The sequence below is a fragment of the Cyclopterus lumpus genome, chromosome 22 (genome assembly GCF_009769545.1).
Source record: "Cyclopterus lumpus isolate fCycLum1 chromosome 22, fCycLum1.pri, whole genome shotgun sequence".
In the NCBI taxonomy this organism is placed as follows: Eukaryota; Metazoa; Chordata; class Actinopteri; order Perciformes; family Cyclopteridae; genus Cyclopterus; species Cyclopterus lumpus.
This window is the reverse complement of record NC_046987.1, coordinates 8,135,559-8,161,134: the sequence shown is the minus strand read 5'-3', so window position 1 is coordinate 8,161,134 and position 25,576 is coordinate 8,135,559. Positions and strand designations below refer to the sequence as shown.

General features: G+C 46.2%; 1 protein-coding gene across 4 annotated transcripts in view; it reads right to left on the bottom strand.

The window, feature by feature from the left end:
- tiam2a (TIAM Rac1 associated GEF 2a) overlaps positions 1–25,576 on the bottom strand; it is an 81,608-nt gene that overhangs the window by 2,226 nt on the left and 53,806 nt on the right. For 2 of the 4 annotated variants that reach the window (XM_034525571.1, XM_034525570.1), the window contains exons 10-26: positions 23,716–23,892; positions 23,069–23,176; positions 22,899–22,977; positions 22,695–22,784; positions 22,356–22,574; positions 20,068–20,162; positions 9,157–9,390; positions 7,544–7,612; positions 6,516–6,641; positions 5,910–6,018; positions 3,730–3,909; positions 3,349–3,467; positions 2,742–2,850; positions 2,358–2,416; positions 2,128–2,230; positions 1,682–1,775; positions 32–186 (exon numbers count right to left, since the gene is read on the bottom strand). In XM_034525571.1, coding sequence (XP_034381462.1) covers positions 32–186; positions 1,682–1,775; positions 2,128–2,230; positions 2,358–2,416; positions 2,742–2,850; positions 3,349–3,467; positions 3,730–3,909; positions 5,910–6,018; positions 6,516–6,641; positions 7,544–7,612; positions 9,157–9,390; positions 20,068–20,162; positions 22,356–22,574; positions 22,695–22,784; positions 22,899–22,977; positions 23,069–23,176; positions 23,716–23,892 — 2,125 coding nt within the window. The remainder of the gene's footprint in view (positions 1–31; positions 187–1,681; positions 1,776–2,127; positions 2,231–2,357; positions 2,417–2,741; positions 2,851–3,348; positions 3,468–3,729; positions 3,910–5,909; positions 6,019–6,515; positions 6,642–7,543; positions 7,613–9,156; positions 9,391–20,067; positions 20,163–22,355; positions 22,575–22,694; positions 22,785–22,898; positions 22,978–23,068; positions 23,177–23,715; positions 23,893–25,576) is intronic. The other 2 variants (XM_034525573.1, XM_034525572.1) reach the window with 2 other exon arrangements.

The window sequence follows — 25,576 nt, the reverse complement described above, 5'->3', positions numbered from 1 at the left end:
GAAAAACAGAAATGAGTTTCTGAGCGCTCACCTAGCTTGACGGAGGAGGGCAAGGTGCAGTGGAGGGGCACCAGTCGCTCCTTGCCGCTCCTCTCCAGCGCGTCCTCGCTCCTCGCGTTCCTCCTCACGTTCTCCCGGAGGATGGAGCGGATCACCTTGATAATGTTGACCTTGTTCTCTGGCACGCTGGAGGAGGACACGGAACAGTAACGTGAGCATGGGGCGCGCAAACTGGATTCCAGACGCTAAATATAGATTCATGGGATTAGAGAGAGAGTTCCATCGGGTCCCCGCAGAAAAGGGAGACGCAATTCATTAGGAGTGATCCCAATTCCACAAGGTGTCACGAGACTTCCCAACGGGGTCACAGGTCTCCCTCAGGCTACATCCCCATGACGACAGTTGTATTGGTACATGCTAAGACAGTGGTAGCTACAAACAGGATACATGGGCGGGGGGGGGGGGGGGGGGAGGGGGGGGGGGGGGGGGGGGGGGTGCTAAGATATGAAAATAAAAATGGCTTTACAAGATTAAATGATTGAACTAAATATTTTAAAAGAATGCTTTTTAAACCTTTGTAATTTCTAGTCCATATACATTGTCTGTATTGTTTTACAAGTATTTTAAATCATTACAGGTATAGTTCGACAGATGATACCCATCTCATTTTTGCCTGTTGAATATGCAGCGGTAGCCATATTTGCTGAGCTAAGCACAAAGACCTCTTTTGTTTAATGTTTACAAAACCCAAATTGTAAAAACAAGATATATGATGTTAATGAGTAAGCTTTAAAGATGCCGTCGGGCACATTTCTGAGCAAGCTGCTTTCCCCCATTTCCAGTCGTGATGCTAAGCTAAGCGGCTGCTGGCCAGAGCTTCATGTTTAACACAGATATGAGAACGCCGTCAGCAAACGAGAGAAAAGGCATATTTTTTTTAAAAAACAGTTATCATGCTTGTTTTCCTCGAGCCTAATCAGCACCCACCCAGTTCAATAGTGGTTTACCTTATGTGGTGGATTTGGCTAAATAAAGTGGGTTAGGTCATCTGGTTAAATTGCCGGCTTGTTTACCGGTCTGAATGCTTGTATTTCTTGGCCCAGTTGGACTTCAGGGCAGATCTCAGCATTACTTTGATGAGTTCAAAGTTATCATAATCAATAGAAATGGTTGAAAATAATCCAACATAAGACTAAACCTTTTATAAACCTTAATTATCCTTTAAACTAGAATGACATGCCTTTGGCAACGGCTCATGTTGTGTCTGTTCAAAATGCCAATGTATGTAAGATATTTGTATAAATTCTTGAGTTTTTTTTCCTGCCAAATATAAAGAAACTCCAACAAACTGTTCCTGAAATATTGCATTCACGAGGATGAGACAGACCTGAGGTCACAGTGACCTTGACCTTTGAACACCAAAATCTGAATCAATTCATCATCAAGTCCCGGTGGACGGCTGTGACAAGAAATTCCCACCAGGTGTTCCTGAGATATTGCCTTCATGAGAATGGACCGTACCAACGGAGAACCCAAAAATAGAATAACTCCGGTCATGGCGAGCGCCCGAGCAGACGCATAACAATCCCCTAAGTCGGGTGTGTGTAATGGCTGAGAAAGGCCCTGGAATGCATACCGGCATTAATCATCACCGATTCCACCTGAAAGTTTCGTATCTGACCTGCTGCACAGCTGGAAGACCGTCTCTGGTCTGCCTTCCACTTCGGACCTGCAGTGAATCAGCTCCCAGATGCAGCTGCTTTCTGTGCCTGTTCCTGGCAGAGAGGAAATAAAGGGGAGGCTTTTAATCACACAGTCCAAATATGGTTTACGGTTTCAGAATGAGATAAGGAGGGAGGGAGTATAAATGCCAGAAGAGGCGCGTGTGTGTGTGTGTGTGTGTGTGTGTATGTGTATGTGTGTGTGTGTGTGTGTGTGTGTGTGTGTGTGTGTGTGTGTGTGTGTGTGTGTGTGTGTGTGTGTGTGTGTGTGTGTGTGTGGGCAAGGAGAATGAGCTAAGGGGTTTTGTGTGAGGAGATATGAAGGGGGAGGGGGAACAAAAAGATTTAATAGATGTACTTTGTGAGTGATTTAGTGGGATACTGTGGCAATGTGCCAGCCTCTCACCTGCAGTATTTCCCAGTCTGACCTGCAGCGAAGAAAGCGGTATGAGCCAACGGAACTTAAAGGGGTCTGAATCTCCGTGAGAAAGTGCTGAACGAGAGTTGGCCTGGTCAGCGCACAGAGAAAGCCACGTAGGGGGAGGGAGGGAGAAGAGAGAAATGCTAAGTTTCACAACAAAGACGCCACATTCGTGGCATGTGAGAGTAACTGAGTGCAACAGAAACAATGCTTACCATCTTCTTCTTCAGCTTGTTGTTTTCCCTGTAGACCAATATCACCGCTTTCTTGAACACTGGTGAGAGAGAACACATCAGCGTCTCAGTTTTGACTGCGAATGCCTCTTGGGGAAAGAGACTGGGGGAGTGCAACCCACAGAAGTGCTTTAGATGCCAGCTTGAAGCCTTAAAGCACACATCAACACTGCAGCTCTGAATATTGAGATTCACTGAAATGCGTTGCAGACACAGAAAACTCGGCACACTTGGTGTGTGTCGATTTAACGTCATCTACGCCCCAAAGCCTTCGAGACGTACCAGTGGGTGGAGTTTGATAGGAAAACCAGTCAAATCCTTGAATGTTTTTTCCCCAGAATGCAACAGCAATATCGGCAGACTCACCAAACACGGTCATTTCGGGGTCCTTTCTCATGCGGCCCAACGATGAATGCGGGTTGAGCCAGACCACCGAGGAATGCATGAGAAACTCTCCCATAGAAATCTCTGTGACCTGAGAGACACACACAGGAGATCGTTTCAGAAAGCAGCGGCGGGGAGAAGATTACCACGCCAGACACCGTCGTGTGATACATACTAAGTATCCATTTCTATGTGTGATGCTCCACTGATAATATAAACCATTGTTTGTACACAACGTGAAACACGATCTTTGACAACAATCACTTTGTGCCTTTTTTGTATGTTTTGAGAGCATACAGGCAGCTCCCTGGACAACATTAGTTAGCATTCACTTTGAATATTTATTCTGCAGTGGTTTCCAACTAAATAATCCATACATTTATGAATGTATTGGATCCCTAGAGGCAATGCAAAGAAGACAGCGAAAGAGCCCCGCTCTGATGCGGCGATAGTTCACTGTGGTGAGGTAGTTTAAACTGATTGGGATAAGCACCGTCTTTAGTCCTGGAAAATCCATGTGCGACTGTCGTCAAGGCAACTTTAAATACACTCACCAAGTCTAAATCGGATTTAGAAAATGTGTCTCTACCTCTTTGTCGTGGCCAGTCTGCTCGGCAACTAGCTGATCAAACACGCAGCCGTAATCCTCGTAGATCTTCTGCATCTCATTGATGTGGCTGGCCACCTTCTCCATGGCTTTCAGGGCCTCTGCGGGGACGAGAACAGGATGAGGCGTTCACGCGGATCAATTCACGACTGCATGTGTCGATGCATTACAGTAGCGGGTTCTATTTGCACACTGTGTGTGCATTGTGCACAAACAAGCTAAAACTCAAATCTGCCACTTAATGCTCGCAGGCATGATAGCATGAAAACAAGACACTGAAGTGACAAGTGTGAACATGGTCAATATTTATAGCACATCCTCCCCCTTGTGTGCGTGCAAATGTATGCGTATATGTCTCCTTACGGGTAAGGTGGTAGTGCTCCTCGCTGTCAGCGTCCGTGAGGGAGACCAGCTCCCTGAGCAGCAGGGGATACTTGAGGACCCTCTGCACCGGTTTAATCAGGTAGGACTCCAGGGTGGAGGAGTGCTGCTTGGTGGGGTTCCTCGCATCCAGGAATTCCTTGAAGGTCTGATCTGTCTTAACTGAAAACACGCATACTGAATTATTATACACTTTTCAGTAGCTGATCGTCTTGGTTTTTGTGTTTCGTGATGCACTGCTGGTCCCGTGCATACACAGTGAGAGAGATGTGTAGCTCGCTGCATTTGTAAGCCCTACTCGGACCGGACATCGTGTCTGCGCGGGTCAGAGCAGAATCATGGAGCATTAAGCCGCCTCCAGCAGGGGGTAGTGTCAGCTTCTCCAGCGCGCCATGACTTATTTGAATGGAAACATCTGCTAATGCATCCATCACACCAAGTGTATCACCTCTGAATACCGTGATGAATTAGAGACGAGCCGTTTTAGTAAAAGAAAAACAGAAATCTAGCGGAGCCGCGACGACTTAAAAACTAACGCCGTCGGGGGGAAATGATCGAGTTGGGACTCCTGAGTTTGCAGCGAAGCCAAAGGCAAAGTGTGAGATGGCAGGTATAATACAGAATGACTGAGCCTTCTGTAAAGGTGATGACATTTCCCCTGAGCAGTGTGCCTCCACGACGCTCACTGAGGGGGACCATTAAAGTATTAATTATAGTACTCGCAGCCACAGACAGGCAGCTGCATCGACACCTCCCAGAGTAATTGGCAGGCAATTAACAAGTCGACAAATAAACAGAGAAACTAAGGCAACCGAGGGCCCTCGGCATGATGGGAAAGGGGGGTGGGGGGTGATGATAATGGCAGAGACCGGCATATAATTACTTAAAGGGTTGACAAACTCCCACAGATTTCTTCTCTGTGTCCTTGGATCAGCTGGCTGTGACCACGTTGAGACCACTATATACTCGGTGTGTGGAATGTGCAACTATCCCCTTGTTATGCAATGATTGCACTACATGTTGTTCTGAAATTAGTATGTGTGCACCAGCTATGATACAGTTCACCACACCATTTAAAGCTTTGGTTAAAGAATAGGGTACGTGAACCCTGGGAGAACAACACGTTGAGTCTGGTATCTTTTCCCTTCACTTGGAGCCTTTTTGAGTTGGCTTCAGCCACAGACTGAAGAATAATCACTATGCCAAGAAAAGGACAGACAATACTCTTTACCTTATAAATCCTAAAAAACAACAACACAAAACGCAAGTGTTCATGCATATATAATGCAATATATATATATATGCATATATATATATATATACATATAAAGTTTGATCTATCTGCTATCTTACTATAGCCCGATGGTGGCATTAAACAATGAGTAAACATAATTTTTCATGAACTTAAATATTCAACGCCGCAGAAAACTCATTTCATGCATCGGCATTGCTTTGATAACCGTTTTCACCACACTTTATTCTCCTCGAGGTAATTCTGACCATCGGGGACTATTTCTGAGTGTTTCTCTTTTGCTAATCCTATTAAATATCCATCCTGTTGCTTACTTCGAGGAATAGCCCATGCAATTCTAGTAATGGGGCAGATTTAAGCAGCACTGGGGGGCAATCCCCCCCCCCCCCAACAGGACAACAAAGCCAATCTTCTTACATTTCTCTCTGCACTGGGCAGCGTTCCCAAATAGTGGCAGAAAGGGTCGGCGTGGCAGCAGACATGAATCAACTTCTCTCACATGGAATTATTTGGGCTTGTAAGGTTCCAACGGTCCGCGTGGGAAAGTTTATCCAAACTGTGTACTAACAAATGCACGTTTTGTTTAAACTTCAACTGCTCGTAAAACAGCGTCGACTGTTTAGAAACTGTGGATTTTGCGTGCGCGTCTGTGCACGATGGTGGAGAGTGGAAAAGGACTCGCTGTAAACTGTGCAGGGCTTCACTCGCCTCGCTTTCGACATTTACTTTGGTACATAATTGATTTGTTTCCAAAGAGACGAGGCCAAAGTCAACAGTGAGTGCCGTGAGGTGTCTGATGCAACATAGGTGCAACGAGTGTGGGACACTTTGGATTGGTACGTGTCTGCGAGAGTGCATGTGGTGCAGTAGGAGTGTATCCAGGCTGTTTGGTTAGGTGTGCATGTTCTACCTCTCTCCAGGACCTTCTGGACCTTGATGTGGTTGGCACAGAAGCCGCTGTAGAGCTTGAAGTGGTCGGCGTAGTAGAGGAACGATCCCCCGAGAGAAAACAGCAGCTTCTGTCAACGAGAGAGAGAAAATAAAAACAGAGGCAGGGGCTGAGGGTCACACACAGACGGTGAGAGAGCGATGTCACACGAAGCCAAATGAGTACAGAGGAAAGGGATGAAAGAGTGCGAACATGGGAAGTCATGACCGAACCACTCTGTCCTCCCTCTCTCTCGGGGGAGACGAACCAAACGGCCTCTCCGTCCGCTCCCTCTAGCTTTCAACAGCTCACAATCCAACCTGTGAACCTTCGCTTCGATCAATAGACAGCACTCCTTTTCATGTCGCGGCTATACATACAAAGATCATTCCTTCCTTTGGAATATTGGTGGAAAATCTCCTGGTTTAAGAATAATGTTGTTCTGTATACTCATCCCGATTTAATCCATACTGAAGCTTTGGATGTTTAATCAATAAGGTGATATGTCCCTGTGTGTGTGTGTGTGTGTGTGTGTGTGTGTGTGTGTGTGTGTGTGTGTGTGTGTGTGTGTGTGTGTGTGTATCTCACCTTGAATTGTGAGGGGGTCTCCAGAGTGCTGAAGTCTGGCGAGGAGGCGATCCTCTCCTCCAAAGTCTGTAGAAAGACCCTCTGGAAGTCCAGCATCTCTGGCAGGCTGCCAAACAGACTGTCCATCTGGGGAGGAGATCATGAGTAGTGGGATAACGGGTAGAAGGAGAGGAAGAAAGCAAGGAGGGAGTATAGAATTGTGGTGATGGATAAGGATGGATGACAGGAAAAGAGCAAAGAGTGGAAGGGGGAGAGGGCTACATAAAAAAAAAGATGAAAAAAGAGCCAAGATAGCTTCTTCTAGTAATTCATAACAGACAGTCAGACAGGAACCCTGTAGTGTTGTAAAACCTCCAATCTGATGGCTCCATCATGTCAAAAGACACTTAGGGACTGCTGCCCTGCTCGAAATGCAGCGCACACATGAACAAACTTCTACCGTCTAACACAGCCTCTCCGACACTTCCCCTTCATTAAAAGCCATTTGGCCAAACATGCTCTTCACCATTTTGTGTCGGGACACGTCCCGCTGTCCCATAATGGCATTTTAATTTGCCCCACTGCTCAGTGGCCTATCGACTAGTGTGTCTTGTGAGAGTCGTCCTGTGTTTGAGGTCGCACCTGAAACAGAGCTGCACACAGGGATGGAGGCTGCAATACTAAAGTCATTACCATGCTGCAGAGGAACACACAATAGCAGCTTAATCTAAAGAGATTGGAGAGGAAAAAAATTAATAAAAAGCTGTTCTGCTGTGCATCCGAGGTGAATGTTTAAAGATTGTTTAATCTTAAACTATCATTTATTGGTTTGTCCCAGTGGGGCGCTGGAAGGTGTAAAGGAATGCTGATTTGCCCTCCAGCCAGTCACAGTGGTGATGAGGGAGATGGAGCAGTCAATCCATGTCACCTCTCAGTAATAAACACTCAATGAATTCCAAGCCCTGTGTAGCCTCTCCACCTCCCAGGACACGCCTCTGGACGCCACACCTCTCATAATGTGCATCACACTTCACACACTCGCCACCTACCTCGTCCAGTGTGAGGAAGGTTTCATTCTGCAGGGGTTTCAGGTAGATCTCGAACAAACAGGCCAGGTCCTGTGCACAAAGAAATGAGAGAGGAAGGTCAGAGACAAGGAATCAAACAGCAATAGTTCACATTATCCCCTTTTAAAAGGCCTGTCCTTTTAAATCCCTTTCATCATCAAATCACTACTTATTTCTCCCTTTATAACCTCCAATTGTCTCCTCGTCACAGCCCCTCATCTCATTCCTCCGTCTTCTCCCTTCTTCTCCCCCTACTACTTTAATGCGGCTGTAGCTCGTCTCTGTATCAGTGGAGATATTCTCATTAGGTTGATTTATGAGCTTCTTCCTCCTCCTCCTCCTGCTCCCCAAACTACCTCAGTCGCAAGTGGGGCATGGATACAGGCGAGCAGGCCTGCATCAAGGCACTCTGGGAAGACAATCTCCTCACTCAATTACAAATCAACGGCAAGTTGAAGAGGAGGGGTGCCAGGGGAAAAGGACGTAATGAAAAATGAGGAGAAGAAGGAGAAAGGGGAAAAATGTTGGAGAGTCAAAAAGATCATGAATGTGGCCCCTTTGATGTGCGTCAGGGAGGGAAAAGTCATATTGGAAAACATTAGGGTAACAGAATGGTTGACTGGAAAGAAGACAAATAAGGCGAGACAGGAGGAGGAGGAGGAGGAGGAGGAGGAGGAGGAGGAGGAGGAGGAGGAGGAGGAGGAGCTCTTACTGTGAAAGAAAAAGCTTCCGTTTCATTTCTTCTTTTTTTATGTCCCATGTCACTTCAAACATAATATCTTATATATTTAAAGGAAAAGTTCAGCATTTTGAGAAATACAGTTATTCACGTTCTTGCAGCCGGTTGATTTAGCGTAGTATAAAGTTCGGGGGGGAAACAGGTAGCCGAGCTCTGTCTGAAGGATATGAAATCCATCTATAAGCACCATCACTACAACTAATTGGCATGTTATATCTTCCTATTTTTCCATTTGCACAAAAAAATAAGTGTAAAAACAACAATTTGTTGTTTTACAGAGTGTTAGTCAAAAACTATTTCTTGACTTGAGACGCTGATTGGCAAACTTTTGTTCACTCTTTTGTCCAGCCTCTTTTTTTCTTCTTCTTCCAAGACAAAAAAAAGCATCACATCTTTTGAAACTATTACCGCCTCAAGGTCGTACACCTTTGCCAACCAGTCGAGTTGCAATTTATATCCAGGTCTGTCCAAAAGGTCATCACTTTAAATATTTGTGTGAAATTGCCATAATTCGCATATCAATTCTTGTGTTATTGCCAAACTGTGTTTTGTGAGGTCCCAGTGACCTTTGGCCACCAAAATCTAACCAGCTCATTCTTGAGTCCAGGTGGACGTTGATGCCAAATTTTAAGAAATTCCCTCCAGGCAAATGGACCGCATGGACAGATAGACAAACAATCAAAAAACACAAGGCCTCTGGCCACGGGCTGGCGTGGAGGCGTAAAAATAATCAAATTTTATAACGAGGTAAAATAAACTCAACTAGAAACCTTTCAAGTGGCGTTTGATCACATATCCATGTTAGCTTATAAGAGATTCTAAAATGAAAGCAGTGGAAAAAGCTGTGGGGGCTCACCTTGACGTAGGACTTCTCCGTGTCCACCAGCTCCTGGATGACCTTGCGTAACCTCTCAGTGGCACTCATATGCCTGGGGCAGGGTTTGAGCAGGGGCGCCTCTCGCGTGGGACCCGACCCCAACTCCCCTCCCTGCCTCGCTGGAGGTTCCTTGGTATGGTCCATCAAACCCCCAGAACCAGAGCCCGCCCCTTCCTGGAAGGACTGGTAGAGGGTGCACACTGTGTCCACGCTCTGTAGGGGGCGACAGAGAGAGTGGGGTGTATTTAGGTTAGGCAGCTCAGGGATGAGAACAGCCAGCTGGATAAACTAAGGATCACACTTGTTCCATCACACTGCATTGCATGCATGCATTTATCTCTCTATTTAGCTATTCTCCATTAATGATTTCAACTTCATATAGTGGCTGCATAAAATAATGACTGCACTGATCATGGCCAGGGATTCTACTGGGTGTACTAAGAGCATTGGGAGATTTAGTTATGCAGTCTATGATAATTGGCTTTGCATCAAAGACTATACAGTGCCAGTAGATAGTCCCAGCAGATATCACATTACATTATTCTTCAACCCATAATGGACAGTTGCAGAACAATTGAGATGCCCGAAGATCCCAAGAGCTCTCGTATTAGTTTATATTGTGGAGGGAGGTTAGAAACATCTCATTTTCTAAATTTAGCTGATAAAACTTCGACTCATTCACAAAAATATCAGAGTTACCCTCAGCATGCTTTGTACTTCTGATAGGTGGAACCCTGTGAACCACTCAGCATCATACCATTTACTGAGGTGTTCAACAGAAACAGCTAATCCGCATCTCTTTATTGGACTGTATTGCCTGCGGAAGGGAAATTGACATCAGCCGTAGGCATCATACTGTAAAGTCTTGCCTGTGGCAGGTGAGACTTTGTAGTCTGAGAGCAACTGTGGCAAAACAACTAACCATTATCAGCCTCTCTGTTCTATTCACTGGGATGTACAAAAGATAAGCAGGGAGGAAAAAACCGCTCTCTCCTCTCTATATTACACAGTAAATGTTCCCACACGATCAAAATCCATCCGAATGTCTGATACCCGAGCAAGATTTCATCAACCGCACCAAGCTTTGCCAGACTGTAGTGCGCAAGCCATCAATTGTGATGCAATTTCTATTCTCACAAATAGCCTCGTGATGACAAGTCTTTAGCCCAAACAATGTAGGATTATAATGTGTGGTCAATCACTAGTTAGCAGAGGCTGATAAGTGCCGGTAATGGCAGGTTCCAATCCGCTGCAGAGCGAAAACAGCACAGTGGGACGACATCGATGGCGGGCAAAACAGCTGCTCAGCACTCTCCGCCTTCTTGTGCGCGTATGTGTGGGAGTTCGGCTCACTAATACAGACTGTACAGCAATACACGTGGATCGATGCACCCTTCATTCCGACACGCCGGAGGCATCGATACGCACACGTACACACTTTCCGAGCAGCGTGTGAAAGCTTGTCTCAGTCGTTCAGCCCTGAAACTGGTGTGAGCTGTCACCCATAACACCCCCCCCACCCAACCCTATCCCCATCCACTCCCAGGGAGCCCAGAGACAATCAAAGCTTCCATTAATAAGCCTGCGACTAATCAGCTCGCTCATTATAGCATGGTCACTCCGGAGACGGCCCTCCAACGCTGCAATAAAGATTGTGTCAGAGTGACAGACTGAAAGCGAGGGGAAAAGAAGGAGAGACAGAAGTGTGGGGGAGGGGGGTATTGCCTCTCTGTGTCCTCTATGCATGTCTGGGCTAAACCTCTTTCAAGTGATCCACCGCCCACAGCAGCGCTCCACTCTGGAGCTCTTTGAATGTGGGATGACGATGATTATGAGGGGGCTTAAGGTCTCCCTCTGTGCTGGTGGAGAGATGTTCTGATTGGAGAGTGCGCGGCACACACATGTATACTCCCAACGGACACACCTGTACACTTTAAAGCACACCGACAATGAACCCTGCACTCAGTTAATGGTCAAAATGGGTTTGAGTTAAATGGTTGTTGAAATATCTCCGGTAGTGGACCAACCAACACGGCCGTCCCTTCAGACACTGATGATGCGGCCACAGACGGCGCCCGTCAGCCTTCATTCCCCGATGCACACTCTGGGAAAACTGCATAAAGCGGCCTTTGCTCAGATGTTAAGGACATCAGAGCAACATAATCAACAGAGAGCCCACTGGTAGATCCAGACGGGGAGAGATAACCGCCATATATGCCGTTTATTTCAGGCTACAGATGCCTAGAGGAGAGGGGGGCGGGTCTATCCGGTGGCACACACCGCCACTCAAGTGCAGAGTTAATTCTAATCACACCCTCGCACTGGTAGGATATGGGCTCATGTTCGTCTCATGTTCGCACGCAAATGAGATGACGGAGGAGCCACACGGCTGGTGATGAAAAGAGCGGATATGCTTAATTTGACTGCGCACACACATGGAAAACCCAGTTTTACCTCTCACACATCTTCCTAACTAGGTACGATTTTCATCAACACTAAATGGCAGACACCTGCATTGGAGCGTGACAAGAAGAGAGAGAGGGTGGAGGGGGTACACACACACATACACACACACACACACGCACACACTATCATGACTCAGGAATTGCACATGCCTGACAACAATCCCACCAACACAGCCTGACAGCTAGCCCAAATAACCAATTAAGAGCCGAGGACAGGAGCCGTTGGAGGCGGGAGAAAAGCCCGTCAGCGCCAGGAAAGACGAGTGGATCCATCAGCGCTGCTGCGACATCCTATTCAGGTTCTCTCTCTGACAGCTTACAACTCTGGATTTTGTTTCCATCTCTTCTCGCCAAGTATGCCCTTAAGTCAATTCAGAAAAGGGGTCCCTTTGTCAACCTTTGCAGGTAAAAATAAAAAAAGAAGCGAGAGGCTGTTGAGTCATTTTGTCTCCGTCTACTCGGTTTCCTTCTGATGGTGTCCAGCAGTCAGACACACATGTACATGAAGTCCACTCGCTGCCTTGAGGTCAAAGCAAAAGGGTTTCATCACAAAAGTCTGTTCCCTTCCCGTCAAGTGCCATTCTTCATTTCTATAAATTCTTCATTTCTATAAAAAAGAAATGACCATGAAATAGAAGCTTAACCTATACTGCCTCCACGTCATAATGAAAATAAACCGCATCCGTATCAATGATATTAAAAAAAGAAATCTTTATCGTATCCACTCACTTTCAGGAGCAGCGATACTTAGAAACACAGTCTTCAAAAACATGACAGCAGAAACATTGTTAAGCCCTAAATATCCACTCGCTCTCCGCGTCCTGTGCTCACCATGAAGAGCAGCCTGTAGAGCAGCCTCCATGCGGCCGTGGCCTGCCGCTGGGTTCTCCGGGCCAGCGAGCTGCCCTTCCTACGCAGCCTGCCTCCCCTGGATGCGGGCATGACGGCTCCGGAGACAAAATATCCGTGAGAGAACAGAACCGTCGGATGTCTTTATCTCCGTCCACCTCAGATTCTGGTTGGTCAATCCCCTCTTCAACTTTTCTCCTCCTCCGAAGCCGCTCTCTAATTAGTGTCCACTGCTCCCCGCCTGCTAGGCCCGGGTCAGAAGCCTCAGCATTGAGTACACCTATGCCTCTGAGGCGGAGCGGGCTTTGATGGGGATTGAGCCATTGATCCTGCGCCGTGCCGTTCTGTGAGTGTAAGCAGAGAAAAAAAGTGCTCGCTGCCAGCTTGTTTCGCATATCAATCACGAGCGGACAGTCTGGCTACTTGGCTTGTGCAAATAGAGGGGGATTCTTCCCCTGGCAACAGTGTCCTCTCTCACTGTCCGTCTCTCGTCATCAGCGCTGGTCTTCCGACATCTCCGCTTTCACATCCTGCTTCCCTCTTTCCATTCGCCTGCAGATATCCCCATTCCAAATTCCTCTTCCTGTGGTTCTTCCTCTCCCATTTCGGCTCCATGTGACCTCAGTGTAACTTCCAGAGAGCTGAATGGAGAGGCCGGGGGCTGTATCAGTGTGTCCAGTCTCTCAATAGCATCAGCACAATGCAGACTGTTCTGGCTTGTTACCTCCACACACAGAGGAATGGCTGACTCAAAACTGTGAGGCTCGGAGCCAGTGGGGGGCAACGGGGTAGGAATGTTAACTATAGCCTCATAATAGAATAAAACGTGACATGTATAGCACATTGCAGAGGGCACTTCATTACTTACCCGACTTGATTTCCAATCTAGCTTTATTGTGCCCATATTTTAAGACTAGGGTAAGGTACTTTCTTGTCTGGTATCCTGTGAGTAGACAATGCAGTGTCAACGTTCCTCTACTTCCCCTCCTAAATTCAGTGAGATCACAGTCTGCATTTCATTTTTTTTAAATATTAGGCATGGAGTAAGAGAACAGGAAACAAGGGGAGAGGGAGAATGGGAGCGACATGTAACAATGGTGCCCAGTTGCGGTTGATGATTGGTGTCTTAATCCCCGGCCCGTGCACCAGGGCGCCCCTCAGTGAGGATCTTTTACTTTCAAACAAACAACACAGGCGGTACAATGTGGTGTCTCCCCACATCTAAAAAGGCAACTGTATTTATAGCTAAATAGTAACATGTAAATTGACCTGTACTCGTAGAGCGCTTTTCTAGTCTTCTGACCACTCACAGCGCTTTACTATTCCTTCATGCACACCCGTTCATACACTGATGGCAGAGGCTACCATGCAAGGTGCCGCCTGCCCATCAGGACTAACTAATCCTTCAGCCTGCAGGAGCAATTTGGAGTTGAGTGTCTTTCCCGAGGATCGAACCGCCGATCCTTTGATCAAAGGACGACAGATTTTTCTCCAAAGATTCTGTCTTCATCATCTGTGTTGTCTCAAAGCCAAAGCCAATGTCTCAATTGCCACATTGCCACATGCGTCATGTGGCAATGTGGCAATGTGGCACACTTTGGGACAGTCTCTTCTCAAAGGCATTTTAGGTGTTGCACTTGATTGTTTGCATGAAAAATGAGTTTGTGAATAATCTCCAAAAGAGACGTTCCAATCCCACCTACTTACAAGTCCACACAACAGGCCAATCACTGTGTAAAGTGGGCTTGACACTGTTAAACAACCCGACAAGCACTTCATTTCAGGCATACTGAGGCCTTTATGCTCACAATCCTCATTGTTGGCTGTAATCACAGGCACTCATCATGCACCATTTTAGCCCCCCATTTTTGGCACATGTAAACACTAAATATTATTCAGGTCTCATTTGTGTCAAATTCGTATACTTGTTTTGTCCAAATATTGGGTGTAAACACAAAAAATACGGCTCGGCTCTGTCAGACTGGGAGGTTGCAAGATAAACACTAAACCCGGCCTCCTTCTCCCTGTAACGCTCCAATGGACTCATTATCTACAGAGCTCAGTCCGCTTTGTGGATGAACTCAAATCCAAGAAGAAGTCTTCGCCAGCAGAGAGGCCCGATCTTAGCCAAAAATACCCAAATAAACAAATGTAGGGGATGAAATACAGGTGTGTCCCCGGAGCTAGCTTTGCCCATCCCTCACAAGAAACAGCCTTGTTGTGACACTAAGGGGGAGAGAGAGAGAGCGAGAGAGGGGGGCCCGGTGTCCGGTAGGGAGGCCAGTGATTCATATGCCATGTTAGTGGGCTATAGTGCCATGATGCCATCTTCTTTTCAAAGCCCAATAAAAGGAGACACACAATCATAAATCAAACAGAGCGGAGGGGAGGAAGAGGAAGATGAGAGGGAGGGCTGGTCCCGTCGCGCTCCACTCAACACCATTTACGCCTTTTATTATTCATCCTAAACAAATATTATTCCACCTCAAGTCTCGGAGGACTTTGGGAGAAGACTGCATTTTAATAATGAAACCAGCTTCAGATTAAAGCCCCCATTCTACTTAGTCCCCGAGGCAATTCAGACCCACTCGGCTGCATGGCTCCCAGTACAAAAGGCAAAGTAACGCTGGCCCTATATGCTATTCTTACTCCACCAAGATGGCCACATCTAAGTGAAAGGTTGAGTGGAAATAGCTTGCTGCTGACGTTAAACATGGCTTAATGACAAACAAGTCTAGGGAATAACTAATGGCAATCCCTGTGCTGCCCCCATTTGCATTTCTGACCTGGAAAAAGATCAATCTGGGTGATTCAGAAGTAACCAAAGCACCCTGAACTATCCACAGATAATAGAGCCACTAGGCACGCAAGGTGACAGTTTGAGAGTGAATACATGAAGAAGTTAACTGTTTAATCACACCAATACAATACGTTCTATGACAGCCATCACTGGTGAGATAAAATCATGGACAGCAACATAGGCAGGAGAGGCAGAGCAAAAAGTAACGCCATGACCTTTTGACTTACCCCTGACGTACACTATAAATCTTACACGTGAACAGTTGAATTAAAGATCATCAGGATAAGGAGGAGAGAGGGCTTGCTGAGACAAACCGGTAGGAAACATAAAGCATGACCCTTTGTCTAAATGTTTGAGTCACAATTACAAAACTAACACGCAATGATTGCCATGTTCAACGTCATAGGTAAGTTTGTTTATAGTTTGCTGCTTTTGGGCACTAAACAGAAAGTACAGCTGGGGTTGGCAATTAGTTCTGCATAAACCAAGGTATTGGACACATTATAATTAATGGTGCAGGAGAACACCAAAGTGATCAGAATTCATCCTCTGGACACAATGGGTATCTGGACTAAGTTTCATAGCAATTCATCCCATAGTTTTTGAGATTTTTCGGTCTAGATCCAAGTGGTGGACCGACCCACCGACCAACACTGCCATCCCTAGAGCCAAACCACTAGCATTGCTAACAATGCAGTAAATTCATATACATTGCACGTGATCCTGTAAATGCAGGCTGTAATTTATGAGCTCTTTAAAAATTAAGGCTGAAATCCTAATAAAATGCAAATAGAATAAAAATGAATTCTCCGAATGTAAAACTACTCCGGATTCGCGTCGGTGGAGATATTTTTAGCAAATACACACAGACGCTTGTGGGAGTCGTGTGTGTGAAAGTTTGCAGCCCAAGTGTGAAGACTCATAGTATCAGCTGCCTCAGTGAAAACCTCCCACAAGCAGGAAGCACATCGGCCGATAGTTACCGTTTCTTTGTCCCCTTTGACGTCTCTCTTGCAGGACAGGCAGGCGGCCATGTCCCGACCCAGGCAGGCCAGCTTGTCTTTGAGGAACCTTCCCAAACTGAGCAGCACAGAGCCCAGGAACATGTCCTTCTCCTCGGCCTCGCAGCCGGACGGCCAGAACCAGCACAGGGCCAGGAGGGAGCACAGGGCCTGGACGGGCGACTGGTCCCGCATAAAGAGCCCGATTAAGGTGGTGAGGTAGAGGCACGGCCGAGGATCTTCATCGTTCACCGCGGGTGCTACAGTCGGCATGGCTACGGCCACGACTGTGCCGGGCACCCCCAGTGTGGCCCTTTCAGCCAGTTCTGGGTCATATTGGATCGTGGTCCTTATTGGTCCCTCCGTCGCTCCCTCTATTTAAGTTACTATCTCCAGCTCAGTCTTTCCAACTTGTTTACCGTGGAGTGGACTGACGAGAGCGGGCTAGCATTAACTGCGCTGACAGCCATAAGCCCAGATTATTAGCCTGCTTCCGGCCAGATGGCATCTGATGGGCTTAGTCATAACACATACGCACACATACATCTCCCTAATATACCCCCTCCGCCCCCCTCCCTAACTCCCAGCCCACAGACAGACGTACACCAGTTGGGTAAAGTATATTCTCTTAAATTTGGGAAGGTGATGGTTGTAGCTCCAAGGAAGACGGGGGGGGGGGGAATCATGTTTGAAGAAGATGATATAACCTAATATCCGTAGGCATCTACCATATTCTTTTGAAGTCTAGGAGCCATGATAAGAGAGGAGACTCAGAAACGGAATAATTCAACTTTCTGTTAGTCACACTTTTTGTGTGTTAAAAACACCCTTCAGACTCCTCTCACCCACAAGTGAAAAAGGTGGAAAAGGACGATCGAGACCAGAAGGGAAGAAGAGAAACGGCCCAAACGTTGCAGTCTACTAATGCCTTCTTCTAATTCAGAGAAGAAGCATAATAACATCATTACTTGAATCAGGTAAATCAAGCCAAATCTCTCTGAGAGCCAGACAGAGAATGGCTCTCGTCATAAGTCCATTTAAATGCTCTTACTGAGAAAAGCAAAGAGGCTTAATATGTCTGTCCACTGTTTACCCTTTGGTTGAACACAAGACATGACCGGCTACTTTACAATGTGGAAAACATATGACTGCAATTTACAAAATAAAAGAATATCATGGCTTTTACAGCATAATGGAATTTGACATCAAAGTAACACGGCAGTCGTATTGATGATACACACTGATAATCACCATTTACTACATCAATATTTTAAACTGTCCAAGACCCAAAAGGTATTCTGTTTACTATCATGCAAAACTAAGAAAAACAGCAAATATTCACTTTTCAGGAGTTGGACATTTTTGCTTAATTACTTAAACGTTAATTCAATAATCAAGTAGAATTTTCCATTGATTAACCGACTAATCATATCAGTTACATGGCCCTTCAAGTTATCCCGCTGTGTTCCTCCGTTCGTGCATGGACGACTGGCGCCATGTGGTGAAACCAGACCGTGCCAGATTACTTCCCTTGTCCTTCCATCTGTCTGCTGGGATCGCCTGGGATGCTATAGATGAGTGTGATGAAGACGTTCCAGCCAACAAATCCCCTATTCAAGCCTTTATTAAAGCCTTTCAGTTGGCTAAACTAGTCGAGATTAGGTGAAGCGCAACCGAAATGGATCCAGATATTCTGACTCGGCCTGAATGCATCTCAAATCAATTACATTTTGACGGACCTCGTGGGAGTTTTCCGGGACCAATTCAGTTGACGTCCGCAAATCGATTGGTTAAGCTCATAATGGTAGTAGCACAACACGGCTTCAAACCAATTGCTATGGTGCTCTATAGCCAAATGTATCATTAAGTAACTCACGGGCACGGGAATCACAATCAGTCCCTCAATCACTTGGTAAGCAAACTTGATGGCTGTGCCTCGTGAGCATCTCAAAAACACACACACACGGATCTCTCCTGTGTAATAAATTGGAATGCAACGGCTCAATTAATCAAAAGGCGATCGGTCTAATGAGAAGGCCGATTACAAGGTGTGACAAGAGGCTTGAAATTCGTCCTTCCTCTCCATCCATCTCTATCGACTTTCAGAACGCTGTGTGTGCGCCTATACGCTGATACATGGCTGATTTTCTACCCGGCGACTCTTGTGATTTCTTTCTCCCCGCCCCAGAGAGCAAGCTGATGGCTGCGCGCCGTGATTAAATTCCACTCTTCGTGACAGCAAAAATCTGATTTACCAGCACCGATATCTCACCCCGTGTTCTTCTTTTTTATTGTGTGTGTATCGCCTTCACAGTGGCTGCCTTTCCCTGGTGGAGGCAGAGAGCTATTCCCCCCTTTGTGCCTCAAATAAGCACATATGCAGTGACACACACACACACACACACACACACACACACACACACACACACACAGACACAGAGAAGAAACGGCAGGGAGCTGAGCAGCAGCAGTGGTGGTCGTGGTGCAGTGCAGATCCCAGCACAGTGGGACTGACTCATGTCGCTGGGCAAACAAAAAGAGAAGCATAGAGCCACACTAGAGAGAGGCGCAGAAGGCAAATTCTTCTCTCTAATCAGCCTCCGGGCTGACCACGGGTCAAATACCGCTCAGCCTCTTCTGACAGGCAATTAGAATAACGCAGCAACAGCAATTAGAGATTTCTGTATATTTGGCCTGGATTTACTATCAATGAATCATTGATGAAATAAACACGACAACATGAATATGCCTATCCCCCCTTTTTCATTTAGGCCACAATACATAACGAGCCGGTTGGTAAAAGTGTGCCAAACATGCACTCAATATTGTACGTAGAGGACACACAATATTAGCTGAATGATGCAAGAGAAGGGGAATATGCATGAACGCACACGCACAGATCTGGTCTCAAGCTAAAGCAATAAACACCGGCATACACACTATCTCGTATTGCATTACCACAGCGCTACGACGTAACTCCCAACGGGACAGGCTCATGCTCAGTTAAATGACTTCATTAAAGTTGGTTTGCATATCAAAAACCTTAACGGATATTCAACAACAGACAGGACAGAAATAGGCAGGCAGTCTGCCATAAATCATTAGGGACAACCGTTTGGCATATTCACACAGGAGATATTTCTCTAAAAGTGATACGAGAGTTGCACCAATTGCAGGGCACCTATAATGTGTTCAAGAGCAAAGCCAGGACCTTGAAGGCACTATGAATTTATCACAAGAAAGAAAATGTATGACTGTCTGAAATGTATTGACTCAAACTATTATTGCTTTTAATATAATGACAGATATGTATGTTTGAGTGAATCTTACAGATGCATTCAAGATTCAGCTTTGCCAGAGGGCATACATTGTGCCATGTGCATGTATGTGCGTGTGCGTGTCCGTGTGTGTGTGTGTGTGTGTGTGTGTGTGTGTGTGTGTGTGTGTGTGTGTGTGTGTAGAAAGCACTGGGCACAGCCCCTTCTCTGAGTCTGCATCCTATCTGCATGACAGTAATAAGCTGTGTTGATACCGGTGGCTATGATGGCGCATCCTAATTATGGTAATGCTAAGAATTGGGGCCAGTCTGGTTTCTGACAAGCCCACAGCTGCCACTGTGAGTGGGCACAACACTCACACACACATACAACAATGTGCACACTATTATTCAAAGAAAAACCTGGGAGGAGCGAGAGAGAGGTGCCATTCATGGATGTCTACGAGACAATGGAAATACTTTCTTTTGAGCACTCAGACGCACTCGAGCCCCTCCTACCTTGCTGTGCTGAACAGGCCTTAGTGCGCAGTGGGAGTGACCGCTCTCCAGTGCTACACCCGGGGACTCAGTACCATCAGCTGCACTGCATACATCTGGACAGAGAGAGAAAGGGGACAATTTTACTATACGGTTTAGCTTCTGTGTGTGAGACAGTGTTTTTGCTCATACCGCCCATCTCTGCATCTGAACTATGGTGGTTTCTGCTGAAGCACATCCTTCTACTGACCACAATACACAAACGATGCTGGCTTGTAATCTAAAAGCATCACGGCCGCCTGCCAGTCGCGCAGAACCTAAAATATGTCTCCTTTTCTAAAAATGGCATTCAGTCGCATCAGAAGAACACATTTGGCAATCGGTATTAAAGACCATGTTATCTCTTGTCTTGTTTGACAAAAAAAAGAAGCCTAAAACTGTTTCAAAGATAAAGTCCAGAGCTGGTTTCCGTGATAAAACATTATATTTGAACATAAACCATCCTGACAGAGGGACATAATAAGATAAACTGAGCAGTTTGACAAAATCTTGCCAACTTTGTCTACTTAAAATCTTTAAAAATTCAAGGTCCTGAGGACAAACGCTCGAGCAGTTGGCACATGAAAAGACTTTATTCTGGATTGGAGCCTGGAAGGCGGGCCAACGTGACAGCAGGAAACAAAAGAAAACTTCTTTCCCTCCTGTGGAGCTGAACTTCTCCTTTTTGAGATGCCAATCAGCGTCAACCAAATGTCTGACTGAGAGTGGAGTAACAAAAGATATCTAGTTATCGGAATTTGGTTCTATTGTCTCGCACATTTGCAAGAGGCTGAATCAATACAGATAACACACAGTTCCCTTCAAGGAATGCCATCATGAAATCATTTGTGTAATTTGTGTCAGACTGTGGTCGTTCCCCACGTCTGCTTCTCCCTGCATCCTTATCAGTCCGTCTGAAATCACGCGCCCTCTAGAGACCGAGAAGTAAACTGCATGCACTTTGATCGCACCACTCTCTGTAATGAGTCATAAATCCCTCTGTGTTCAACTACGGCTGTAGTGCAGGAAACACTAATGATGTACAAATCATTAAGATGAGGCTTGATACTTTCTCTGAAACGGACTCTTTGTTGACTCGTTTCATTGTTTGGTATGAAAAAAACACCCAGTGTAACTAAAAGGCATTGAATGTTCTACACGTTCTGAAGAGAAAGTCAGTCGAAAACTTCAGGTACATTTTGGTCCATTTCACTTTTTTAAAGTTGCATATCATGAACCCACAAAAGTCACAAGCTTAACTTTTACCCAATTTACACTTTCTCTGTTCACTGCGACTTTTTCAAAAACACTAACAAATAGAGATAACTGAACTTGTCCCTCTCTTCTTTTTTAAAGAACTGGTTTATTAGCCAATTTGTTCATGTTCTTATTAGTAATGAAATGGCCAGCTGTTCTGTGTTGGACTACTTGATAATACCACAATGTTTTTCTGTTTTCTGTTGCCTTACCTTTTAGAACGAGGCTTGAAACAAACTAAATGTATCCCTACAAGCTGGGCATCAGCTGTGTTAGTCCGGCAACGTGGATGAACTTACTGCTCCGACACCTCAGATCCACAGTGAGATTAAACCGAACTGACAGGAAACTATACATTCACAGCAATAATGAGCTGTCTGCGGTCAAAAGCCCCTTCTGGTCTTTCCTCTCCCCCTGGATTCACAGAACTGTGAGACTTCACTCTCTCTTACTACTGCTTTTATTCTTTTGCTTCTTAACCGTGAAAAGAGAGGTCAAGTCTCTTTTGAGGAAGGAAAGAACTAAACAAGATATTTACTGCAGCGGAAGTGCGGTGAGATGTACGCTGTTTTCTGGTTTAGGAAACAAAACTTTCTCAGCAAATACTATTAGTGTGAGCAACTGACCATCGAGTAACTTTTAGCTTTGGATAAATAGCACATCACAGAGACTAAGCTAACTGGATTAAACTCCTTTCAAAACGGATCACGCAAACAAACAAAAAGACATGAAGAAGGACACAGAGAAAACTGTAAAATTGATGCCTTCATAAAGTATGACACGGAACTGAGAAAGGGCTAAACCAATGGGTGTGCCAGGCATTTCACAGCAGCTACAATTTCTCTCTCTCTGACAAACTGAAATTAAAAGGTATCCCCATCAACTTCACTCTAAATTCTGCTGTTAAGTGTTCCCATTAAGTACAATCTATAGCCTCTTAGTACAAATACATCCCCACTAATGACGAGATGTACATGCTTTTAGCCGGTTCAATGCCACACAGACATAAGTACCTGAGGAGGACTTTGCGCGGTGGTGCTTGCTGCGGAGTTCCTGGTTGTGTTCGAGGGAAAGGACCTGGTGGGCGGAGGTCACCGTTGGCGGCAGGGGCCCGTCCCGCCTCAGGCTGAGGTGCAGGGTGGGCTCAGCAAACAGCGTCTGGATCAGAGTCAGGTCGAGGGCCGACACACACCTGCCGTTCAGCACCAGGATCTCGTCACCTGGACGCAGGCCTGGCAACGCAGTCGAGTATGTTTCAGAAAAGGAGGAGGCAAAAGAACAATAGATCGCACGTGTGATACCGTTATTGGTGGTTTCAGCGTTATTTGTGTCATTCTTAAGCAAGCGGGCACCTTCGTTGAATGCCAGGTCATCGGGAAGCACTTCGCTGACAAAAATCCTGCTGTTTTTCTGGCTGTCAATGTGTCCCGTTACTGCAAATCCTGGTAGGAGGAAGAGAGAGACAAACAAAGAGAGTTAGACAGGCAGAAAGATTACACAAAAGATCGCGAGGACACAACTAGACCTGAATCGGTCCACAAGTGGGGTCGTCTCACCGAAGTCTGCGGTGTCGCTCGGCCGTCTCATGTGTAGAGCGAACACATTAACTGGGACCACCTCCAACTGATCATTGACCTACAGGGTGACATCAGTACACATTGAACAAAGAGCAGACAAAGAGCACTGGGTGTATCCATGTGTGGCTTTGCATGTTTGCTCTCCTCACCACATCGCGGAGGAGCTCGCCCGGAGCCAGGTATCGAACCTCCACACCCAGCCCCGCTCGTCTGTGGAGTCGGAGGCAGTGCACGCCCGCGTCCAGCTGTTTCACCTGCTTACACAAGAGTCCCTAATGTTCAGTGGCCCGCATGCACAGAAATCAGACATGTTTCATGCACCAACGTTTAGTCAGACAGCTGCCGTGTGGCCGAGGTGTGAATTATTCAATGGCTTTACACTTTTTGATGAGAAATTTGCGGTAAACAAGAAAAGCTTCGCCAAGGGTATTATGGTGTGTGTGTGCGTGCGTGCGTGCGTGCGTGCGTGTAGCCATTCTTACGGGACTGTGTGAAGCCAGACACTGGATGAATAGGTGTGTTATTTCAATCTTATGGGAACATAAATGAAACCAGATCTGCTTCTACAGATGCTTAAACAAAGACTATTTGATTATTACCTGACATAGCTGAAAATGTATACAGGTGCAAATAAACCCCACGTTACAGGAAAATACAGATGACTAACATTTAGTATGGATGGCAGGATTATGTTATAAAAAAAAACTAAAAAATAATAAAAAAAGTTTCATCACAGCTTTCAGGAATATTGTTCTCTTATTGTGATGAAATGTCATCATTTCACCACCAAACCAACCTTGCAGGCTGCAGAGAGAAGGTCAGCGGCTGTCCGGTCTCTTCTGACAGGAACTTGGACTGTCAGGCCGTCTGGCATGTAGACACACGTCAGCACGTCTGTGGCACCGCCGAGGCTGTCCCACACACCGCCCTCAGGGGGCGACATGGAGTAGATACTGGTCAGCATGTCCAGCCTCTGTGGGAGTGGGTAAGAAGGGAGGGTAAAGAAAGAGACGAAAGGGGAGGGTGTGTGAGGGAAATAGAAACAGAGGGAGGGAGCAGATGAGAGAGAAAGCTAGACTTTCAGTAACAGCACTCAAATCAATACGGTTCCATTAGTCCAAATGCTTGGCTGTGGATCAAGCAGCGGAGCAGAGATGTCATACAATTAGCAATTTCAGAAATTCATTTGACAACGTGGACGGCAGTTGATCCACATAATAGTCTTCGTAATGGCTGTGTACACAAGCGGATTGGCGAGGGTCGACTGGCAGGCCTAGAAGTCCAGACGATATCTGCACGTTTATTTGTTTTTTTTAAAGCCACAAGAGTCATTCTGACTTAAGAGATGTATTCAGGACAAATTATTTGAAAATCCGTCAAACTTTCAGATCGGTAATTGCTTGTTGGTGGCATTAACAGTGAGGTTTGAGCTGGGTATTACGGTGTGGGGGAGGAGAGGGGGGGCCACCACGCGACCTCACAGGCAGCCATTTGAGGGTTTTGGTTGCGACTGTGTGTCTCTGGAGGGAAAAGCGGCGCTGCTGCATCGAGGGGCCGTGGGAGACGCCACAGTGCAGCCGAACACCGCAATTATCAAAGCCCCAGATCTTGAGGAAAGGTTCAAACACACCATATGTACTGAAAGTCATGGGTCGGAGAAGCCGGCGATTCAGCACTTCTGACAAAGACAATACGAGTTCTCAGTTGAACCGAGACACGAGAGAGAAATGACTGCATGAGTGATTTGGTCTGGGTGCATAGTGATGATTTAAAAGGGCATTATGGGAGTGGTGAAAAGCTCACACACACATCAGACAGAGAGCCTCAGATAAACAGTCTGAGGCTCTGTCTGATATGCGTCTGTTTCAGAAGCTGGCAGCTTGTAGTTGATGCATCACCTCAAGAGGAAAAAGACCTTTTTCCCTGTCAGACAAAAAGCCTAAAGGGACAAGCTGAGGCCTCTGAATCACACACACACACACACACACACACACACACACACACACACACTTAATCAGCGTCAAAATAAAGGCCGCCAATGTTCCCAACACAAGGTGCCACTTCAACACCCACCTCTGCCCGTGTGTGTGTTCAGGCAGTGAGGTCATGCTTACAAACTGAGGATGAAAAAAAACAAAAACAAATCCGTCATGGCAACTAGTTGCATAACCGCCCTGTGTTGTGTCCCAGCGACATGGCGTGACCGGAAAACTAAGATTCGGTTGCCTGCGTGGACCTGACCAGTGGCTGACTAACACTATACACGCATTCATGGTCAGAGAGGGTTGTAAAGAACCGACGGTTGCCTGGTCAACGTTCCATGAGCGGCTGCCAAGAATACGGTTCGGGCACGCGCTGGACTTCAACAAGTACTCTGTGTGGCAAGTGTGGCGACTGTATTTACGTTTGCATTCGGCCAAATAACTCAATAATTCAGTCTTTCCTCTCAAGCGTGGATGTATTTCCAAGCAAGCCGTCCTCCACCCTGCAGCTTCTAAAGATGGAACGTGGAGTAACAGACTGTTTGGTGGCCACGAAGCAAATACACCCTTTCCATTCCACTTAGCAACTGGATGAGACAAATATTACAGAACGGCCTCAAATAGATCGCGTGACCGTGAAGAAGAAACAGCCAATTTCCCTCCATTACATCTATT